The sequence below is a fragment of the Dendrobates tinctorius genome, unplaced genomic scaffold (genome assembly GCF_039654945.1).
Source record: "Dendrobates tinctorius isolate UK_male_01 unplaced genomic scaffold, ASM3965494v1 ptg000144l, whole genome shotgun sequence".
Lineage (NCBI taxonomy): Eukaryota > Metazoa > Chordata > Amphibia > Anura > Dendrobatidae > Dendrobates > Dendrobates tinctorius.
The window spans coordinates 7681876-7706264 of NW_027361811.1; the positions used below are offsets into that span (position 1 = coordinate 7681876).

Consider the following 24389-nt stretch of genomic DNA (forward strand, 5'->3'; position numbering starts at 1 on the left):
TCTTCATCCTAAATTACCTACTCCTGAATGTGGTCATTGGCATACTGGGGAACCCTTTATTTTTATCCCCTGCCTTTTCTAGGATGTTTCTAATGTTTCCCCTCCTTCACAGGGAATAGAGCATAGTTTGGATTTTGACTGCACATCAACTGGCCAGCTTTTTAACCATAATGCTAGCTTAGTTACAAAGAGCGGCAGATCTTACCGCCAACCTCAATGAGTTCTCCGAGGTGTCTGCTAGAAAGGCTGCTAGCCCCTGTAATAACAGCAGATTAGACAGGATTCTTTCCCTAGGGACATTGTCTTTAAGTTGCTCCTCCATCAGTTGTAGCCAGACCATCAAAGATCTTGCAGCATAAGTCCCTGCTATGGCACGTCTCAGGGCACCTGCTGATGTCTAACAGGTGCCTCTAAGGTAACTATCTGCCTTCATATCCAACTAAGAATACCCAGGTTTTCTAAAAGGCAGAGCAGATTTTTTCGAAGATTTAGCTACAGCTACATCAATGTTCGGGCTTTAATCCCAGAGTGAAATAGCCTCCTCTTCCATGGATATTTTCTCTTCAGGGATGAGGTCAACGAGGCCTTGATGTCAGGTCTCTTCCACTGTTCCCTAAGGAGTTTTTTTAATTTTCTCGTTTGCCGGGAATGTACGTTTCCTTCCATGTTCCAGGCCCTTGATCACTATATCCTCAATTGATTTAGTGTCTTTTGTTTCTACAAGCCCCATGGTGGTTCTTACTGTTTTAATTAACCTGCTCGTGTCTACCACAGACATCATCCTTCAATGAGGTAGAGGACCCTGAATCAGAATCGTCGTCTATTCTAAGCGATTTATCTGAATCAGACGATAATTGTCTAGGTCTCGCTTTCTTTGTGCCTGTCTGCATCAGGGATTTGAGGGAATCTTTAACCACTGCATTAATGATTGATTTTAGATTTAATGCAAAATCAGGGGCCTCCTCACAGATTGTCTTCTGAATGTGAGATGCACATACTTTTCTGCCAGTCGCATCATAATGTGGATTTGCAAAGCGCACATTGTTTATTTTTGCTCTTTGAAACAACTTTCCTAGGCCTGTCCTATTTTGAAAAATAAACAAGGGGGACTCCAATAGCAAAGTGAACTACTCACTACCTGCTGTTACACTAGGACACCGGAGCTGGAGACTGTATTGGGTCACAGGGTTTTTCCTTCCTGTAGTCTCTGGATCTCTGGCTGGTCCTACTGCCGTTATTACTCGTGGGACTGCCACCGCTGCTATCACTTCTTTGATGATGTGGGTGCTGCTGTTCCTCCATCAAAGAGGAGTGCTAGAGCATCAAAACCTCCACCTCAGCTTGCATCTCTTTTACATGTGGTGCCTCAGTGTCTTCCTGCCTCCTCCGGCCCCTGTAAGGGAGTTCACTTCCTGTATGACACCTGACCGCATCACATGGTGTCAGGCCTATGTAACCTGGCTTGGGTTATGGCCGTCAAGGGGCTCCATCTTATGGCGAGCGACGGACGGTTACCAGCTTATCCGGCGCCATCATTAGGGCACGTCATATGACACGTCGTCCGCTTCCTTGTATTCAGTCGGCCTGAAGTACGACAGGGCCAACCATCTTGTGGGTAGCTGTGCGTGCACGCAGATCCAAGCAGGATGTTAGCAGCGCATCATACCAGACCTTTTGCTGCCCACACTCGCATACCGGATTGGCCACTTAAAGCCTTGAGGTGGCGCTTTCAGACCTCTCTGGTGCCACAGCCAGGTAAGCCAGTCTTTCAGCCACCGGGTCAGGCCTGAGACATTCAGCTGCACCTTCTTATTTGAGGTCTCCCATCAAGGACAAAAAACTGGACTGATGCGGAGGAGAGGTGACACCCTTTTAATTCTTTGGGTTTCCTGTCCTGGATGGGCAGATTCTGTCATGTCGTGGTGCTGTCTTGGGCGAAGGGAAAACAAGTTTCTGCATCCCCATATTTAAATAGCTATAATTTTCCATATTTCATCTGTCATGTGAGGGCTTGCTTTTTGCGGAACGAGTGGACGTTTTTAGTAGTCCAAATTTTCGGGCACATGACTTTTTTAATCACTTTCTATTCAGATTTTTTTGGAAGCAGAATGAATAAAAAAACAGCAATTCGGGAATTGTTTTTTGGGGCCTTTTTATGCCGTTCCACGTGTGATAAAATAGATAAGGCAGCTTTATTCTTCAGGTCAGTACGATAACAGTGATACCTCATTTATATATTTTATGTTTTGTTTTACACAAAAACTTTTATAGAAAAAAGAATTGTTTTTGCATCGGTTTATTCGGAGAAGTAATTCTTTTATTTTTCTGCTGATGGAGCTGTATGGCGGCTTGTTTTTTGTGGGATAAGAAGACATTTTCAGAGATACCCTTTTTACACGGTATGATAAAGCATACTTTGCTTTTTTTTTTTTTTACAGTGTTCACTGAAGTGGTTAACTAGTGGGAGACGCTTTATACACTGTGTTCCAAATTATTATGCCAAAAATATTTCCTCATATTTTCTCTAAATTACCTATATGAATTGCAGTCATTGTTGTTTTCCAGTCATCTAATATTCTAGTATAATTGCAATGTTTTTGAACAAACTGCCTATGAAAACAGTATATTTTTAAAATAATAAACACTCGAAATGCATGTTCCAAATTATTATGCACAGCAGAGTTTTCAACCTTTTTATTTTGAACAAAAAAAGGGTCAATTGTGAAATTATAAGCATAATCAGCTTATTACAAAATGAAATCAAACAGTTTTCAAGTCAAAACTTTATTCTAGGTGATGTTACATTTGCACATAGGACCCCTTGTTCAAAAGAAGCTTCTGAACTCTCTCGTCCATTGAATTTGTCAGTTTTTGGATGGTTTGTGCTTCAATTGTTTTGCATGTGGACAGAATACCCTCCCAGAGCTGTTGCTTAGATGTGAACTGCCTCCCGCCATCATAGACACTCCTTTTGATGATGCTCCAGAGGTTCTCAATGGGGTTGAGGTCAGGGGAAGATGGTGGCCACACCATAAGTTTGTCCTCCCATAGCAGCCAGAGATGCAGATGTGTTATTTGCAGCATGAGACGGTGCATTATCATGCATGGAAATGATCTTGCTGCGGAAAGCACGGTTCTTCCTCTTGAACCATGGCAGGAAGTGCCATTTTAGAAACTCCACATAGATTATGGAGTTCATCTTTACCCCTTCAGGGATCCTAAAGGGGCCGACAATCTCTCTCCCCATGATTGCAGCCCAAAACATTAGTCCACCTCCTCCTTGTTGGCGCCTTAGCCGTGTTTTCATGGGGTGTCCATCAACCAGCCATCCTCCACTCCATCCATCTGGACCATCGAGTGTTGCACGGCACTCATCCGTGAACAAAACAGTTTGGAAGTCAGTCTTCATGTATCGTTTGGCCCACTGGAGCAGTTTCTGCTTGTGTGCAGTGGATAGAGGTGGTCGACAGGATGGCTTACGCACAGCTGCAAACCTCTGAAGGACCCTGCATCTTGTTGTTCGGGGGACGTTGGAGGCACCTGCAGCTTCAAAAACTTGTCTGCTGCTATGACAAGGCATTTTTGCAGCTGCTCTTTTAACCTGATGCAATTGCCTGCTGGAAAGAGTCCTCAAGTTTTCCTTATCAGCACGCACACGTGTGTGCTGGGAATCAGCTACATACTTCTTGATTGTGCGATGATCACGATGAAGTGTCTTGGCAATGTTGATTGTAGTCATGCCTTGGCCTAAATACTCCACAATTTGTTGCTTCTCAGCAGCCGACACATGCTTTTTCTTTCCCATTTTGGCAAAAAATGTAGGCTGCTTAATAATGTGGAACAGCCTTCTTAAGTAGTCTTGCCTTTATTTGGACATACCTGCCAAACTAATTTGCACAGGTATCTGCAATTGCTTTCAGTGATATAAAGAGCCCTGACACACATGACCATCAATGAGTTTAAAATGACAAACAAAAAAACATTCTAACCTTATCACACCTAAACTCTTTTTGCATAATAATTTAGAACACAGTGTAAGTCGGGTCGTTCAGGACACTGCAATATCAAATATGTACTTTTTTCTTTTTTTGTTTCTGTTTTTACATTAATGTATTTACTGGATATCCTTTTTTATGTCTTTGTTCTTCATTTTGTGATTTAAAAAAACACGTGACCATGAAGCAGTAAATGAATGGCAATTTGCGGGAACCCTGCACTGTACATATATGGCACATGTCGGGAATGGGTTAATAACTGCTGAGTAAAAAAAGAGATTGTATACTGTCTGCACATGGATGACAAGAAAAAAAAAATGTTCCTATTTTTTTCCTGTATGAAAAATCGGGACTTTTTTTTATTTTTTATACGCAGCATGACCAAACCTGAAAAGACACACTAGTGTATCACATCTGATGTGAAAGCATCGGAGGCGACATGCTATTGGAACTTAGCTCCAGCTCTGCTGCGTGTGAACGAAGTGTCAGTGCTCTGTGCGCCGATCCTCTTGCGGAGGACACGAGGAAATTTCTCCATCTCCTCTGCTGCCTGCATCGGCGGGAATCGCACTGCACTCAGGTGATATCCAAGTGCAAAACGATGTTTCACACGCACGCATAAACATATGGGCGTGTGTGATACGAATTTGGCAAAATGCCATTGAGAAAAGAAGCGTAAGATTAAATTGGTATGAATGTAATCCGATTTTTAAACAGATTGTATTTGTCCGATTTAATTGCAAGTGGGAGCGAGCCCTTAGGCTATGTGCCCACGCTAGCGTTTTTAAACGCTCAGAAATCGCATCCCCTATCCCAGAAAACGCGCGTCTTTTTCCTCGCGATTCTTGCGCGGTTTTTGCCAAAAAGCCGCCCGTTTTTGACGCTTTTTTTGACACGCGTTTTCTGGGAAAATTCTGGGAAAATTGGGGGAATGCTAAAAATGCTCAGCTATGCGGAAATTAATGAGCATGCTGCGTTTTTAGCCGCTAAGCGATTCCTGAGGGGTTAAAAGAACGCATGCATCGGCACAAAAAGCCAAAAATGCATGCAAATTAATTGGAAGCATCTTGTAAGCGTTTCTGCAGCGTCTGATCCGGCACAAACGCTGCGGAAACGCTTACAAAAATGCAACGTGGGCACACAGCCTTACAGTCACCAATTCTAACATGCCCCAACAGTGAAAAATGAAAATGCTTCCATGGACAAAAAGAAAACAGTTAGGGAGGACTTGCTGGTAATACTTAAAGGAGCTTTTCTTCATTTTACCTGTCTTTACAATTGATTAACAGAAACAAACATACAAATGTAACATACCATAACATTCTGAATATGCCCACCACTTACCAGTATACTGTGAAGGTTAGTTAAGGTAACAACATCACACACAGTTTTTATCCGGTCAATTAGTTTATAAAAATAATTAACCATTTCTTCTTTCTTAATTATCTTTGCATAACGAGGGAAAGTTGGTGGAAGCAACCTCTGGTTGACTAAAGGCTCGAATCCCATCATGATTGGGTGATCTAAGCACAAAGAAATGAGTTTTGTAATTCTGACTAAACATATATTACAGAAGAAATACAAGACATTCCTGCAAACATATGCAATTAAGGGGCTTCTATAGCATAGCATAAAGTGAAATACAGTAGTTTACCATGGTCATTATTACACCTCCTTCATACCTCATTAATAGGTCTTACCTGCGACACCGCTCCGATTGATGTCGCAGGTCTGGGCCTCTCTGACCTTTCCCGGCGCCTGCCTACTGCAGTACTTTGCTCTGCCCTCAATAGGGCAGAGAAGTACACCTGTGCAGGAGCACGATGGCAGGGAGCAATTAAGCAAGCAGGAGGGTGGCGTCGCAAGACGATGGAGGCGCCGGACTCAGACACCCATCGGACCAGACAGCACCAGGCCACCCTCCCGGGTGAGTATAATAAAAGTTATTTTTCTTAACTTTCAAGTCGGACCAGGGGCTTATCTACAGCATTATTACCGTGGGAATTCCATTCCACGGGAAAAATCGCATTTTAAATTCCCGCGATTTTCCCCGCGGAAAAACTAGCATTTTGCAAGCGTAATTAGCTTGCAGAATTGCTAGCGATTTGTAGCATCGCTTGGAGAACTAATTGACAGGTTGGTCACACTCGTCAAACATAGTGTTTGATGAGTGTGACCAACTTTTTACTATTGAGGCTGCCTATGCAGCATCAATAGTAAAAGATAGAATGTAAAAAATAATTTAAAAAAATATATTGTTATTCTCACCTTCCGGCGTCCTGCGCAGCCTTCCCGCCTCTCTCCACGGTCCCAGTAATCCTTTGCGACAATTACCGTGATGACGTCCGTTCTCGCAGCATCGCGACGTCTCGCGGTCATTCGCGATGACGTCGCGCGAATGACCGCGAGACTTCACGATCCCGCGAGAACGGACGTCATCGCTCGCAAAGGATTACTGGGACCGGGAGCGTGGAGAGAGGCGGGAAGGCTGCGCGGGACGTCGGAAGGTGAGAATAACAACATTTTTTATTTTAAATTCTAATTTTTACAGGGATATGGTACCCAAAGCCCGCAGGACAGTCTCCTCTCCTCCGGACCATGGGTACCATCCGCAAATGTTCTGCTTACTTTTCGCATGGTGTGCACAGCCACATGCGGAAAGTAAGCAGAACAATGCATTCCTACGGGTGCGGGATCGCCGTGATTACTCGAAATTAATGAGCATGCTGCGTTTTTTACCGCAAAGTGATTCCGCCGCGGTAAAAACCGCAGCATTAGCACAGCATAGCGGAATCCCATAGGAATGAATGGGATGCTTATTTTTCGCGGTTAAAACCGCTGCGGAAACGCGAAAAAAACGCCACGTGTGAACTCAGCCTAACAGTGAAGTCAGCTTTGCTGTAATGTCATTCTAACCACAATGGCTGCATTGGAGATGGAAGGTGAAATAGTAGGAAACAACACCTGAAGTATGGGTGTGTTAGTACAACAGCAGTGAACTTTACATTACAGTGTTAGCTCTGTTGTACTGTGCTAGCTCTTATCTCACTGTAGAGATGTGCGTCAGAATGAGAGCAGACTGTCAGTCAATACATGTCTCACACTGGGAATGCCCCTTTCATTTAAAATAAGCTCTGGAGGCAGATTCTTACGCAGACCTGAGACAGATTGATACAGCTTAACAGCTCATTTGCACCTAAGATTTTCTGGAATAGGACATCAGATTGCAGATATCAAGGTATTTTATTCAGCTTCCTATGATCTACATGGCCATATAGACAGCTTAAGAGTGTTGATCCTACTGACCGATGCCCTTTAAGAGGGTTTTCTTAAGGATTTCTTAAGAATTTAGAGTGTGTCTAACTATACATCCCTGTGACTGGGGTCCCTATCTATTAGCCAGAGGGTAAAGCCACTAACAAAGAGGAATTGGCTTGCCCAAGTATTGACTTGTCCACGTATTAAGCCATTTTCTACAGCTGGTACGTTAACCAAAGTCCCAGGAAAACGTTGAAAAGTAATGCATCACAGAAGAAACACACTATAGGATTGGCTTCTATTCTGTACCAATGGAGACACACAGTTCTACATACAATTTATGCATATAAAATTGTCGAAGAATTAAAAGGAAAAAAAAAAAAAAAAGTGTACATAGCCTTTACTATTCATATACTGGTTCTCACCGCCTTTGGTGGTGTCATTCTGGGCTTGAATCCCAAGTGAAAGGGAGTTCTCAATAGCAGAGAGAAGGTCAGTTGCTTGGCTTATCAGCTTAGATGCCTCGACCACTGGACTAGTCTATGAAATGAAGAGCAAACATTCAGTTATATTGCAATTTCTGTAGTTGGACACTGAACGATAACCCAAACACCTCCTTACCTCTTTCTTTGTAAAAGCTATTAATACAGTAAGCAAAACTCGTGTAAACTTGACTCTGGTAAATACCGCTAAGCACTGCTGGTGCTGGAAAAAAAAAACAAGGAAAAATATACGAAATGATGAGACTTTAGTAGCATCCTTCTAAAAAAGTGATATCTAGTCTCTTTGCAACAGCGGTATAGACGTTATCATTACCAGGCATTATAGCCATGCTATGGTAAATTAGAATAAGGAATAATCTCCAATTGTTCTGTAGTTTTTAGTACTGAATTTTCCCTAAGGTAGATAGAGTTTAAAAGATGAAGGAATTACTACCTCCAGCTCCACTTCGGGATCTCTTGCTTCACCTTGTCGACTCCTGGTGCTCTAAAATATGTTAAAAGAAGAAAAAGAAAAAGAAAAAAAAAAAAAAAAAAAAGAAAAAAAAACACATTTTCTTTAATGTTTTGGAAAACAATAGTTATTCCTCAGGGGTTAAAGGGACTTTATAGCTACCTGCCTGTTCTGCCCTGCAACCATCTTTTCCAGCTCAGAAGGCGATTCTGCTGTTTCCATTGATCTCGCGCCACTACCAACGACACGCTGACAGATGGCTCCCTGCAGTTTAGACAGTGTGGAGCCTGCTGTAAATCAGCATGACATCGGAAGAGCAGAAAAGGGGCTGCTCTGTCGACATCATGCTACCGGAAGCGGGAGAATCGTTGACAAGAGCGGACTGTGACCACTCTCAGCCAGAACAGATTGTCGCATGGCAAAACAGCCAGGTAGTAAGCAACTGTTTGGTTTTTCCTATGGGGCTAAAAACTTACTGAGTCCTGAATAACCCCTTTGCATCAGAAACAGTTTTGGCCTTAAGGCTGTGTACCCACGTTGCGGATTGAATGCGTTTTTGCCACATTTTTCACAGCGAAAACACTGAGAAAACGCATACAGAACGCACCCCATGCATTCCTATGGCATTCCGCAATGATGTGGTAATGCTGCGTTTTTTTCAGAGGCGGAATCGCAGCAGGCTCATTTTTGCGGAATCGCCGCGATTCTGCACCCATAGGAATGCATGAGATCCGCTTACTTTCCGCATGTGGCTATGCCCATCATGCGCAAAGTGAGCGGATCATGTGCGGATGGTACCCAGGGTCTGGAGGAGAGGAGACTGTTCTCCAGGCCCTGGGTACCATATCCCTGTAAAAAAAAAAAAAAAAAATATATAAATGAATAAAAAAAAAAATAGGGTTATACTCACCTTCCGGCGTCCCGCGCAGCCTTACTGGTGCTCCCGCCAACTCCCGTTCCCAGTAATGCCTTGCGGCTAAGACCTGTGATAAAGTAGCAGTTTCGCGAGACCACTACGTCAAAGGTCATTGTCGCAAGGCATCGCTGGGAACAGGAGCATAGCTGAGGCCTGGGGATGCTGCGCGGGATGCCGGAAGGTGAGTTTATCATGATTTTTTATTATTTTTTACATTCTTTTACTACTGATGCTGCATAGGCAGCCTCAATAGTAAAAAGTTGGTCACACTTGTCAAACACCATGTTTGAGGAGTGTGACCAACCTGTCAATCACATTCTTTGTGAAGCTCTTGTTTTGTCAGAACGGCTGTACCCAGTGATCTAAGTAACACATTGTTGGATTCAGCCTACATTACACTGCTTTCAGATGAGGTAGTAAAAACCTGCTGACCGATTCCCTTTAAAAAATTTGCACTACAAGCTGTACATTTTTTACTGGTACCATTGTGGGTGCATTTGTCTTTTTAATTCATTTTTAATTCATTTTCTTGGTAGGACGTATGAAAAAAATATTTTTTTATGAAATTCAACATGCAGCATAATTGACATATTAACTTTATTCTGTAGGTAGATGCGATTGTGAGGATACCCAAATTATATATTTTTACTGCTTTACTAACTTTTCAAAGAAAATTAAAAAGTTATTTTTTAGTCACCATATTGTAAGAGGAATGACTTCCATTATTCTCTTTAGGCTGTGTTCACACAGCGGTTTTTTAGCGGTTTTGACTATAAAACCGCTAAAAATAAGCTTCCCATTAATGTCTATGCATTTTGCACTTCTTGTGCATATTGATGCGGTTTTTACCGCGAAAAAAACGCATCGGTAAAAAACGCAGCATGCTCATTAATTTCGCAGATTTTTCCGTGCTTCTGGCTAGTTCAATGTGTTTTGAAAACGCATCAAAACCGCACAAAACGCATGAAAACGCGCGGAAAACACGAAGACAAAAGGCGCGGTTTCTGGGAAGGGAGTCAGATTTTTGAGCAGAAATTTTCTGCTACGTGTGCACTTAGCCTTAGAGTGGGTGTTTTTATGTACGTTTTTATTGGTACTATTTTGAAACTTTTTAATCACTTTTTATTCAGTTTTTGTATTTGAGATTAACAGAACCAATTATGTCATTGCTTTTTATATTTTATTTTAAGGCCATTCACCACGTGGGATGAAAAATAGTTTTATAGTATGACATTACGAACGCAGAAAATTTGTGTTTTTACCCCCTCCCCACAAATAGTTTTTTTTTTTTTTTTAATTATTATTGTGATGTTTTTATTTTTAAATACAATGCTTACTAGTCTGACAAGGGCATCACTGATTGCATGATAATACCCTTATCCATAGGATGTACATTGTATGTGACCACGATCAGGAATTACTGGGGGTTTGACGCTGTGTACTTGTGCAGCATCAAGCCCACAGCAGCCAAATGTTGCCAGTGGATCACCTGTGGACACTGACGAGATGCATCTTTCCAGACCGCAGCAGGTCAACTTATCTAGCAGAGATGCAAGCCTCCGCAACAGAAATTACACCAAAATAAATTTATTTAATGTGGTAAATCCACATTGTACAGTGAACACATACAGAGCTACCCGCGTTAAAAAAAAAAGCACTCGGACAATATGAGCGCTGTGTGATTTTTTTCAAGGACCCACAGAATTTCACACTCAAATCAACACGCTAGGACCCTCAAAAATCTTGTGAGCAGAGCTCTACAAAGCCAAGTCTTGCATACAGGAGCGCATGCTTCACCACCACTGCATTTACTGTCTGTGAGGCTGCCAAAGCAGCCAAGAACAGTTCTGGGCTTTTTCAAGAGCCCTGCCCTTGGGATAGCTTGAAGAGGTCATGCACCAAGAAATCAGTTAGTTATCCCCTACCATATGGGAATAGGGTATAATTAGCTTAACATATCCTACAGGTATAAGGGAAAACGTACTAATTTTGGAATAACCCTTTAGTCCCTCTGGGCATCATACAGTTGCTTCTTCAACTTTAACACCCTTCTCTTCATTTCACACGTGTCACCATCCAAATATGGACCGGCTGTGGGTCTCCTAACCTGATCTGGACAGCCACATGTGTCGGTAAGGCTCTTGACACAAGGGTGCATAAATGGTGTACCAACCAAGGAACCCTCTTTAACTCCTTAACAACCAGTGGTACTTTTGGTTTTGCATTTTCATTTTTTGCTCCTCTTCTTCCCGCAGCCTTAAGGCTATGTGCACACACTGCAGATTCATCTGCGGATTCATATCTGCGGAACCGCAGGTAAAACGACCTGCGGTTTTTCCTACGGATTGGCCTGCGGTTTTGCCCTGCGGTTTGCCACCTGGACAATGGAATAGGTGGCAAACCGCAGCAGAATCCGCAGAAACAATTGACATGCTGCGGAAAAAAACACGCAGCTTTTCCGCAGGTAAAAATCCGCAGCATGTGCACAGCAGAATGTTAATCCCATAGGATAACATGCTACTGTACACTGTCTGCAGAACTGCTGCAGTTCTGCTGCAATCAAAACTGCAGCAGAACCGCAGCAAAAACCGCAGCGTGTGCACATGGCCCAACTCTGACGAGTTGTACTTTTGAACGACACCATTGGTTTTACCATGTTATGTAACAAAAAACAGGGGAAAAAAATTCCATGTGCGGTGAAATTGCAAAAAAAGTGCAAGCCCCCATTTGTTTTTTGTTTGGCTTTTTTGCTAGGTTCACTAAATGGTAAAACTGACCTGCCATTATGATTCTCCAGGTCATTACGAGTTCGTAGACACTGAACATGTCTAGGTTCTTTTTTTTTTTATGTAAGTGGTGAAATAAAAAATCCAAACTTTGTAAAAAAAAAAAAAAGTTGCCATTTTCTGAGACCCAGAAAGTCTCCATTTTTTGGGATCTGGGGCTGATTGAGGGCTTATTTTTTGCACGCCAAGCTGATGTTTTTATTAATACCATTTTGGTGCAGTTACGTTCTTTTGATCGCCCGTTATTGCATTTTAATGCAATGTTGCAGCAACCAAATAAAGTAATTCTGGCGTTTCGATTTGGTTTCTCACTACGCCATTTACAGATTTGATTTTTTTTTATATTGATCTGGCAATTTTGAATGCAGCGATACCAAATATGTGTATGCTTGATTTTAACCCCTTAACGACCGGCGATACGCCTTTTAACGGCGGTAATTAAGGGTACTAAAACCACAGTGCCGTTAATTCACGGCGCTGTGATTTAAGTGAATAGCGCCCCCCAGTGTCGGATTTTCTCCGGGGTCTCGGCTGCCAGGGGTAGCCGAGACCCCAGAGAACATGAATCGGTCGGTTTTTACCGACCCCCGCTTTTGCGATCGCCGTTATTAACCCTATAACGGCGACCGCAAAAAAAAAAAAAAAGCCGCGATTTTACATTTAATTTCTCTCTCCTCTGATCTGATCGCACATCAGAGGAGAGAGAAATAGGGTCCCCGATCCCCCCGGTACCTCTCCGTGGCCCTCCGTCCCCTCCCGGTGGTCCCACGTCCCGCCGGCATCCTCCGATGGGCGCCGCCATCTTGAAAATGGCGGGCGCATGCGCAGTGCGCCCGCCGGGAATCCGCCGGCTCCGGCTGGCAGATTCCATTCATTATTTTGATCACTATGATAAACGATCATAGTGATCAAAATAAAAAAAAATAGTACATAACCCCCCCGTTTATCACTCCCTTATATAGGCCAATATAATGAAATAAAGAAAATATTTTTTTTTTTCAGTTTTCCATTAGGGTTAGGGTTAGAGTAGGGCTAGGGTCACGACTAGGGTTAGAATTAGGGTTAGGGCGAACTAGAATTAGGGTTAGAATTAGGATTAGGGATTAGGGTTGGGATTAGGGTTAGGGTTGGAGCAAGAATTGAGGGGTTTCCACCATTTGCCAACTTTAGGGGTCTAAAAATTGGGGTCTAAAAAAATCACTTTTGTGGAAATAAAAAAAGACTTTATTTTCACGGCTCTGCGTTTATAAACTTTTGTGAAGCGCTTGGGGGGTTCAAAGTGCTCACCACACATCTAGATAAGTTCATTAGGGGGCCTAATTTCCAAAATGGGGTCACTTGTGGGGGGTTTCCACTGTTTAGGCCCATCAGGGGCTCTGCAAGCGCAACATGATGTCCGCAGACCATTCCATCAAAGTCTGCATTCCAAAATGGCACTCCTTCCCTTCCGAGCTCTCCCATGCGCCCAAACAGTGGTTCCCCCCCACATATGGGGTATCGGCGTACTCAGGACAAATCGCATAACAACTGTGCGGGTATGATTTCTCCTATTACCCTTGTAAAAAATAAAAATTTGGGGGCGAAAAGATCATCTTTGTGGAAAAAAAATAGATTTCTTATTTTCACGGCTCTACGTTATAAACTTCTGTGAAGCCCTTGGGGGTTCAAAGTGCTCACCACACATCTAGATAAGTTCCTTAATGGGTCTAGTTTCCAAAATGGGGTCACTTGTTGGAGGTTTCCACTGTTTAGGCACATTAAGGGCCCTCCGAACGCAACATGGCATCCGATCTCAATTCCAGCCAATTCTGCCTTGAAAAAGTCAAACGGCGCTCCATCCCTTGCGAGCTCTGCCGTGTGCTGAAATAGTGGTTTACCCCCACATATAGGGTATCGGCGTATTCAGGAGAAATTGTACAACAAATTTTGTGGTTGATTTTCTCTTTTAACACTTGTGAAAATAAAAAAAATTGGTTCTGAAGTAAATTTTTTGCAAAAAAAAAGTTAAATATTAATTTTTTCCTTCCACATTGCTTTAGTTCCTGTGAAGCACTTAAAGGGTTAATAAACTTCTTGAATGTGGTTTTGAGCACCTTGAGGGGTCTAGTGTTTAGAATGGTGCCACTTTTGGGTATTTTCTGTCATGTACACCCCTCAAAATGACTTTAAATATGATGTGGTCCCTAAAAAAAATGGTTTTGTAAATTTTGTTGTAAAAATGAGAAATCGCTGGTCAACTTTTAACCCTTATAACTTCCCAACAAAAAAAAAATTTTGCTTCCAAAATTGTGCTGATGTAAAGTAGACATGTGGGAAATGTTATTTATTAAGAAATTTGTGAGACACATCTCTCTGATTTGAGGGCATAAAAATTTAAAGTTTTAAAATTGCAAAATTTTCAAAATTTTCGCCATATTTCCATTTTTTTCATAAACACAAGACTTATCGAAGAAATTTTACCACTAATATGAAGTACAATATGTCACGAAAAAACAGTCTTAGAATCAGCGGGATCCATTAAAGCGTTCCAGAGTTATAACCTCATAAAGGGACAGTGGTCAGAATTGTAAAAATTGGCCTGGTCATTAAGCTGCAAACTGGCTCTGTCGCTAAGGGGTTAATGGTTTTATTTTGAATGGGGGGGTGATTTGAACTTATATTGTCAATTTTGTTATTATTTATTTTTTTAACTTTCTACTTGCTTTAATAGTCTCTATGGCAGGCTTGAAGCTTCAATTATCCAATCGCCTCTGATACTTAGAAAAGGGCTGTAGCCCTGCTCTATGTATCAAAAATGCTCACTTGCTATGAGCGCTGACCACCAGGCGGCACTAATAGTGATCCAGCAATGACAACCATAGGGGTCTTCTTCTGACTCCGGATTGTCATGACAACCCGTCGGCAACTCACGGTCATGTGACACGGGCACCGATGGGAGGAGGAAAGGACGCACTTCCTGCGAGTGCATGTTAAATGCCGCTGTCAGATTTTGATAGCGGCATTTAACATAACAGCCGCGGCTGTTCAGGGCACATGTCAGCTGATCAGATCAGGCCATATGTATATGGGTAATCTCAAAGCAACAAGTCCCTTATAAAACAACCAATTTTGAAGACATAAGAGTGTTGGAGAACTGAATATATGATGCAGTGTTCTCTTACATGCATGGCAAACTTTTTCATCGCCTATCAGGATCAGGCGTTTAATCCCTTTACTCTCAAGGGTGGTTTGCATGTTAATTCCCGGGCCAATTTTTACAATTCTGACCACTGTCCCTTTATGAGGTAATAACTCCGGAAAGCCTCCATGGATCCTGGTGATTCTGTCATTGTTTTCTCGTGACATATTGTACTTCATGTTAGTGGTAAAATTTCATTCGTATAACTTGCGTTTGTGAAAAAAACGGAAATTTGGCGAAAATTTCGCAATTTTCCAACTTTGAATTTTTATGCTGTTAAATCAGAGATATGGCCCACAAAAAAACATAAGTAACATTTCCCACATGTCTACTTTACATCAGCACAATTTTGGAACCAAATTTTTTTTGTTAGGAAGTTATAAGGGTTAAAAGTTGACCAGCGATTTCTCATTTTTACAACACCATTTTATTTTTAGGGACCACATCACATTTGAAGTCACTTTGAGGGGTCTATATGATAGAAAATACCCAAAAGTGACACCATTCTAAAAACTGCACCCCTCAAGGTGCTCAAAACCACATTCAAGAAGTTTATTAACCCTTCAGGTGCTTCACAGGAATTTTTGGAATGTTTAAAAAAAAAAAATAGGGATTTTTGTGTACTCACCGTAAAATCCCTTTCTCCGAGCCAATCATTGGGGGACACAGACAGTGGGTGTTATGCTGCTTGCCACGAGGAGGACACTAAGTAAACACAGAAAAAAGCTCCTCCCCTGCAGTATACACCCTCTCGCTGGCTGGGAATTCCCCAGTTCGGTGAAAAAAGCAGGAACATTAAACAAATGACAATAATCATAACTCTGTCAAAACCTAAAAATGCTACAGTGAGCCAATAGGCCAAACAGGGTGGGTGCTGTGTCCCCCAATGATTGGCTAGGAGAAAAGGAATTTACGGTGAGTGAGTACACAAAAATCCCTATTTCTCCTACGCCTCATTGGGGGACACAGACAGTGGGAAATCCTAAAGCAGTCCCTGGGTGGGGAGCATACAACTGCTAATACCCCACATACCACTGGCTTAACACTGTGGTACTGCCGATTGCAGGATACGTCTGTGAAGAGCTGCATCTGCACGGCCTGAGCATGAATTTGGTAATGTTTTGTAAAGGTATGCAGGCTGGACCAAGTCACAGCCTTGCAGACAGGCCTGAGAATGAATTTGGTAATGTTTTGTAAAGGTATGCAGGCTGGACTAAGTCGCAGCGTTGAAGACCTGTTCTGCCGAAGCCTGGTGCCGAATGGCCCAAGAGACACCCACTGAGCGGATAGAATGCGCCTGAATCCCTGCTGGGACAGGCGTGTCCTGGACACGGTAGGATTCCTGAATAGCCAAGCAATTCCACCTGGCTAGCGTGGTTTTTGAAGTGGCTAGACCCTTCCTATGCCCCTGTGGAAGTACGAACAGGGCATCTGACTTGTGGAAGGGAGCCGTCCACGAGATGTACCGTCTCAGAGCCCTGACTCCATCGAGGGTGTGAAAGGCCCTCTCAATTCAATGGACTTGAGCCAGACAGAAGGAAGGCCAAACAATTTCTACATTGAGATGAAAAGACCACCCGACTTTGGGCAGGAAAGACGGGGACGTCCTGAGAGCTGCCTCGTCCTGATGAAAATTCAGGAACGGAGGACGGCAGGACAGGGCTGCCAATTCAGAATCTTGTGTAATTGACGTAATTGCCGCTAGAAAGACCACCTTCCAAGAGAGAATAGCCAGTGGTACGACCTGCAGTGGTTCGAAAAGAGACTCTTGTAAGGCTCCGAGAACCAAGTTAAAGTCCCATGATTCCAATGGCCCTTAAAATATAGAGGCGCCACCTGGGAGACTCTCTGAATGAATGTCTTCATCTGAAGTTCGGTGGCAATTTTGCATTGGAATATCACTGACAAGGCTGAAATCTGGCCCTTGAGCAAGTCAAGCGCGAGACCTGACGTTAATCCGGATTGTAGGAATTCCAATATGGAAAGAATAGAAAACACCAGTGAGGATCAACCATGGTCCTTGCACCACGAGAAGAAGGTTCTCCTGGTGCGGTGATAAGTGTGCTTGGACAGGGGCTTCCTAACATTAATCATGGTGGAGATCACATCGGGAGAACAAACAGCCTGTGCTAAAAATCAGGACTCAACGGCCACACCGTCAAAGACAGGGCCCCGGAGTTCTGGTGGTAAATCGGTCCCTGTGAGAGTAGATACATGCGATATGGAAGTCGCCAGGGAAAGCCGACGACTAGTTGTACTAGTTCTGCATACCATGGCCAGCTCAACCAATCTGGCGCGACTAGGATCACTGGTATTCCCTCTGCTCTAATTTTCTTGATGACCCTCGGGAGCAAGGGAAGAATGCATGGGAACCGGAATCGGTGCCACAGCAGAACTAGGGTGTCCGCTCGGATGGCGCATGGATCACGCGATCGGGTAATGAATTGAGGAACCCTGTTGTTTAGACTTTAGGCCATATGATCCACATCCGGAGTCCCCCAGCGATGGCAGATCTGCTGAAAAAAAACTTCCAGATGAAGAGACCACTCTCCTGAGGCAAGGCCTTGGTGACAGAGAAAAACCACCGCCCAATTGTCCACACCCGGGGTGTGGATTGCTGAGATTAGCAAATGGTTGGTCTCGGCCCAATGGAGGATGTGACTCACTTCGTGCATGTCCATCCTGCTCCTAGTAACCCCCTGACGGTTGATATACACCACAGCCGTGGCGTTGTCAGATTGGATCCTGATGAGGTGACCTGCGAGGAGATGGTGGAAACTCAGTAGAGCTAATTTGATCGCTCAAATGTCCAAGATGTTGATGGGGAGACGTGACTCTCGAATTAACCGACACTGTGCAGTGTGGTGACAAAGAAAAAACCACACACCATCCTAGGAGACTGGCGTTGATGGTCACTACCGACCATCATACTGGGAGAAAGAACTTCCCTTAACTCAGGGAGGATTTCAGTGTCCCCCGCTTGGGGGCTCGTCTGACCCGCAGGGACAGAAGGAACCGGCGTTCCAGGGAAAACGGGTTCTTGTCCCAAGTTAACAGCAATGCATGTTGTAAAGGGGCAGGAATGGAACCGTTCCCATAGCTGCCACCATGTTTCCGAGAACTATCATGCTGAAAACGTATGGAGTGAGAAACCGGTCGGGAAAGGGTCCGCGCTGCCTGTTGTAAGGCTCGGGGCCTTTTCTGCAGTGAGAATGACCAACCCGCGGGAAGAGTCCGAGATCAATTCCAAAAAGGAAATCTGCTGGACCGGTGTTGGGGAAGACTTTTCGAAGTTTATCTTCTGACCCAGGTGAGAAAGTGTATTAACTGTGATATCCATGGATTTCTCGCAGGCTGGAAGGGATGGACCCTTGATTAGCAGGCCGTCCAGATACGGCAGTACCACCACTCCACGAGCGTGGAGAATGGCCATGACAGCTGCAATGGCATTGGTATAGACCCTGGGGGCGGTGGCGAGACCGAAGGGCAAGGCAACGAACTAGAAGTGTTCTTCCTGAAATGCAAAACGCAGGAACTGCTGGATGATAGGGACTCTCCCTTTTGCATGGAGGTGACACCGATGGGAGGAATTCCATTCGGAATCACCGTATTTTGACAAACTGATTTGACAGCTTGAGGTCCAGTATGGACCGCATCGTTCCTTCCTTCTTTGGAACCACAAAGAAAGGTTTGAATAAAAAAACGCTGAACCATTCTTCTTGAGGGACCGGAAGGATGACTCCGTCCCTTTGCGGCGCATGAACGGCCCGAAGGAAGGCTGTGACTGAATGACAGCAGACGGCCGCCTACTTTGTTGGTGTCTGCTGGATTCACAAGTCATTTAGTAGAGAATCTATGGGATCTGCTTCCTTAGATCCAGATGCTGTCGGCCTGGGTTTCCAAGAGCGGTTAGGTCTGTGAGAGACCTAGGAACCTCTGTCTCTATGCGGGGACCGGCCTGATCCGGAAGAGAAGGTTGTGGAGGACCAGCTGGAGCTGTTGCGAAAAAGGTCGAAAAACGTGTCTGCTGTTGATTCCAAAAAGGGCCGGGCAGCCCCTTGTTGGGGAAGAAACCTACTCTTTGCCCCGGAAGTGTCAGAAATGAGCTGGTCTAGTTTCTTGTCCAAACAGGCGACCAGTTTGATACGGCAGAGAAGTCTCGAGAGGTGGAATCTGCCCGCCAGTCGCGTAGCCATTGGGCTCTTCTGATGGAGACTGCATTAGCGGTTGCCTTAGCAGCGCAATTAGCGGCATCTAAAGAGGCGTCTACTGCAAAATCCCCTGGGTGAATTATCTGCTTGGCGACACCGGTTGTCTCCGGAGGGGGATTGCTACCTTGGAAGGCAGTAATTAAGACTTCTGCCCAAGTGGCCATTGCCTTAGCCACTCAAGTCGCCGCGAAAGATGGGAAAAAAGCCGCTCCTGAAGCTCCAAAAACTGAAGTGGTGAGGTAGCCAATTTGACAAGCGGAGGGGTTTCTGACTGAAGAGTCATCAGAAATGGATCGATGCGTTTTAGGAGCAAGGCACATTACAGGAGGATCCACCGAGGGGGACTGTAACCAATCCTTCATTAGATCTGGAGTAAAGGGGTATTTAGCCTTGATAGGCTTTTGCCTAGTGAACCGATTATGTGGTCGGTTCCTACATTTCTAGACAATGTCCTTCAACTCCGGATGGCTGGCAAATACCCTGCGTACATGTTTAGTCTTCTTAAAGGAGATAACGTGTTCCGGAGCGGGAATATTCTCCTCGTTTAACGTCAGAAACTTGTTGACTGACTGTCAGAGAATCAAGTGATTCATGGACATTTGGGGAATTCTGAGGGACTGACATGTCAGACTCGAATTCAGAGACACATTCTCTGTGAACATTAGGAGAGTGAGAACGCGAGACAAAACTTGACGATGCTGAATCGCGAGCGTGACTAGGGGATGTGTCAATGGGTCCGCTTTCTAGAGACCTGAGAATACCTTGAACGAGCACGGCCCCTGCTGGCTGACGGTTCCCGGCCGTCGCCAAAGCCCTCCTCGGGCGGTAAAGACGCATTATGACTTAAAGAGAATTCCCGGAGGAGTCTATAGCCTTGGTCAGTGACTCCACAGACCGTGACAAGGACGAAGCCCACTCAGGGGGACTAAACGCAGGGAGCACCTTGCAGCGGCGGCGGATGGCGCTTTAGCACAAGTCGGGTCGCAATCCGTGCATAGCGGATTAGTCTGGGTACTGTGCAAGGCAGTCTTACAATAGGTACCAGCGGTAAAGAACGCAGTGCACTTCTTATTAGTCCCCTTTTTTGCTTCCTTAGACTGAGACATAGTACCCGTGAAAGGGATACAAGCAGAGCCTGGGCTGCAGCTGCAGGGAATCTGCAGCAAAGGGGTTAAGCTTTCCTCTGAGAGCAGATGCAGTTACATGCGGTCCTGACGCTGTGTCCCTGGGAGGAATATCGGTGGCCATGTAGCGTCACCAGGTGTTGTCCATCCGTGCATGCACCCCCACAGCCGTCACAGATCCCGAGAAGCAGAGAAGGGGGTTAAGGACATGGTCCCCGAGACTAGCAGGGCGCCACTCGTACAGAGCGAGAGGCGCCAAAGACGTGGGCGGCGCTATGTAAATTGCGGCCTAATAGGCCGAAAAGTCGGGGACTAAATTTTTGGGCCTACCCGTGGCGAGCGCCGGGTGAAGGGGGGGAGCAGGGAGCCGCGACAGGGCGCCGGTATGCCGCTGCTGAGACTCGGTCAGCGCTTCTCCCAGGGACCAGGACCCGACCCCATACCTCCAATCCGATGCTCACTCCGTCTGCGCTGTCTAATAGCCTACAGGTTTCATCCCATCTCAGATCCTGAGGTAAAAAAGCTCCAGGGCGATGTAGAAGAGCCGAAGAGGTTGTTACAGGGGTATTGCTCCATCGGGCACAGGGATGGAGAGCTATGAGGCTGATTCAGGGCATCCAAAAGCGCTGGTCAATTCTTCACCGTGCGCTCGCCCTCGTATCCTTGAGGGGTACCGGGACCGTAAAGGAACCATCGCCAAGAAGAATCAACCCCAGTCATCGCAGGAAAGTGCACGGGGCGGTATACTCCGCGTGCTTGCCTGTTGGTCCGGGGGAGAGCGGGCCGTAGAAAGGAACCGTCGCCCCTAAAAATTTACAGAAAATTCAAAAATAAAATAAAAACGGTGGGGTCTGAAGCCAGGCCCAAGTTCCTACAGACACTAAGCAAGAACTGAGGAATTCCCAGCCAGCGAGAGGGTGTATACTGCAGGGGAGAAGATAACTTTTTTCTGTGTTTACTTAGTGTCCTCCTAGTGGCAAGCAGCATAACACCCACTGTCTGTGTCTCACAATGAAGCGTAGTAGAAATGAACATTTAACTTTTCACCAAAAAAATTAATTCAGGTCCAATTTTTATTTTACCAAGGGTAACAGGAGATACTGGACTGCAAAAGTTATTGTGCAATTTGTCCTGAGTATGCTGACACCTGATATGTGGTGGTGGACCACTGTTACGGCGCATGGCAGAGCTCGGAAGGGAATGAGCGCCGTTTGACTTTTTCAACGCAAAATTGGCTGGAATTGAGATCGGGCGCCATGTTATGTATGGAGAGCCCCTGATGTGCCTAAACAGTGGAAACTCCCCACAAGTGACAGTTATGATTGGGTCACGGAGGAGGAAAGCAAAACCAAGCTAAGCCACAGAAAACCAGAGAGGTTGGTAACTAAGCGGATTGCAGACCCCTGATCCTATCCACATAACTAGCAGTAGCCGTGGAGCATGCCTACGATGATCCTAGAAGCCTCGAGACAGCCGGAGAACTAAATAAGCCTAAAGCATGAAAGGTGTAATCAAACTGCCCCAGAGCAGACCCCAAAGGAAAAGATAGCCTCCAAACATATACTGTCGGTGAGACAAGATGAAAACACAAACTCAGGTAGGAAAATAGGCTGAGCAAACGATGGGGCCCACACTAACTAGACAGGACAGGAAAGGAAAGACTGTCTGCAATCACGCAAAAAACCCTGCAAAAAATGGCCAACACGTCTGATAAAAAATACTGAAGTCACTAGGCTTCGCCCACTATATCAGCACTCTGGTATATTCTGAAAGCAGAGCAAAAAGAGGCCAATCTAATAAGGGCCAAAAACAAACTGGCACAAGCAGTAACAAAAGGATGGAAATTCAGCACAGCCCCAGCCGGAGCTGGCTGAACACACAAAACTGAAGTAGACAAAACCAGATCAAATGAGAACAATAGCAAAAGAACACTTAGCTGAGCATGCAGGGACTGAGCTAGAATCTAAGACCTCAAGAGGCAGGAAAAAAAATCACCAGCAGGGATAGAGGGAGTCGGCTGTCTTAAATCCAGTCAGAAACTCCAGATCTCCAGTCATCCTCATTATCAGGTGGCAGGCCTCTGTTAATTAGATCAGCTCCATTACTTCCAGTAGCCACCACAGGGAGCCCGGAAAGAGAACTCGCGACCCCTCTGTCAATATAACCAGCTCCACTACCTTCACTAGCAACCAGAGGTAGGCCAGAAAGCAAATTCACAACAAGTGACACCATTTTGGAATCTAGACCGACCCCCCCCCCCCCCCCAAGGAACTTATCTAGATGTGTGGTGAGAACCCCCAAGGGCTTCACAGAAGTTTATAATGTACAGCCGTACAATTAAAAAAAAATCATTTTTTCCACAAAAATGATCTTTTTCACCATCAATTTTTATTTTCCCAAGGGAAACAGGACACCAAAAGTTATTGTGCAATTTGTCCTAAGTACGCTGATACCCCATATGTGGGGGTAAACCACTATTTGGGCGCATGGCAGAGCTCGGAAGAGAAGCAGCTCCATTTGACTTTTTGGCTGGAGTTGAGCTCAGACGCCATGTTGCGTTTGGAGAGCCCAAACAGTGGAAACCCCCCAATTCTAACTCCAACCCTAACCCCAACACACCCCTAACCCTAATCTCAGTCCTAGACCTAACGCTAGCCCTAACGGGAAAATGGAAATAAACACTTTTTTAAATTTTATTATTTTTCCCTAATTAAGGGAGTGATAAAGGGGGATTTGATTTACTATTTATAGCGGGTTTTTATGTTTGGCAGCTGTCATATGCTAAAAGACGCTTTTTACTGTAAAAAATATAGTTTTTGCATCACCACATTTTGAGCACTATAATTTTTCCATATTTTGACCCATAGAGTCATGTGAGGTCTTATTTTTTGCGGGACGAGTTGACATTTTTATTGGTACCATTTTCGGGCACGTGACAATTTTTGATCGCTTTTTATTCTGATTTTTGGGACGCAGAATGAACAAAAAGCAGCATTTCATGAATTTTTTTTGGGGGGGCATTTACACCATTCTGCGTGTGGTAAAATTGATAAAGCGGTTTTATCCTTCATGTCAGTACGATTACAGCAATACCTCATTTATGTCATTTTTTATGTTTTGGTGCTTTTATACAATAAAACCAATTTTATATAAAAAATAATTATTTTTGCATCGCTTTATTCTGCGAGCTATAACTTTATTTTTTCGCTGATGACACTGCGCTGTATGGCGGCTCGTTTTTTGCGGGACAAGATGACGTTTTCAGCGGTGCCATGCTTATTTATATATGTCTTTTTGATCGCGCGTTATTGCACTTTTTGTTCTGCGGTATGATAAAGCATTGATTTTTGCTTTTTTTTTTGGAAGAGGTTCACTAAAGGGGTTAACTAGTGTGACAGTTTTATAGGGCGGGTCGTTACGGACGCGGCGATACTAAATATGTGTACTTTTATTTTTTATTTAGAAAAAAAGAATTTATTAGGGAATATATTTTTTTTTTCATTTATTTTGGGATTTTTTTTAAATTATTTTTACAAGTGTTATTTTTTTTTTTTAACTTCATTATATTGTCCCAGGGGGGGACATCACTGTCGCGACCTGATGCTTAGAACGCTGTGTCAGATCAGCGATCTGACAGGCGCTGCTGCAGGCTTCCTCATGCCTGCTTTTAGCAGGCAGTGAGGAAGTCGCCTCCCTGCAGGCCCCGGCGGCCATATTGGATCCGGGCGCCTGCAGGGAGGCGGACTCTCGGAGTGACGCAGCACATTGCGTCGCTCCGGGGGTCGCAGGGAAGCACGGAGGTAGCCCCTTCCCTGCGCGCTTCTCTCCTATGCCCCCGGTACACTGCGATCATGTTTGATCGCAGTGTGCCAGGGGTTAATGTGTCGGTGGCGGTCCGTGACTGCTCCTGACACATAGTGCCGGGTGTCAGCTGTGATCACCCCGCGAGTGCCGCTGATAGCATGTG

General features: G+C 44.6%; 1 protein-coding gene across 4 annotated transcripts in view; it reads right to left on the reverse strand.

The window, feature by feature from the left end:
- The window catches only part of NAA35 (N-alpha-acetyltransferase 35, NatC auxiliary subunit), a 143538-nt gene that overhangs the window by 64123 nt on the left and 55026 nt on the right, over positions 1-24389 (reverse strand). For all 4 annotated transcript variants that reach the window (XM_073545995.1, XM_073545996.1, XM_073545994.1 and 1 more), the window contains exons 9-12: positions 8190-8240; positions 7875-7958; positions 7679-7793; positions 5340-5518 (exon numbers count right to left, since the gene is read on the reverse strand). In XM_073545995.1, the coding sequence (XP_073402096.1) occupies positions 5340-5518; positions 7679-7793; positions 7875-7958; positions 8190-8240 (429 nt within the window). The remainder of the gene's footprint in view (positions 1-5339; positions 5519-7678; positions 7794-7874; positions 7959-8189; positions 8241-24389) is intronic.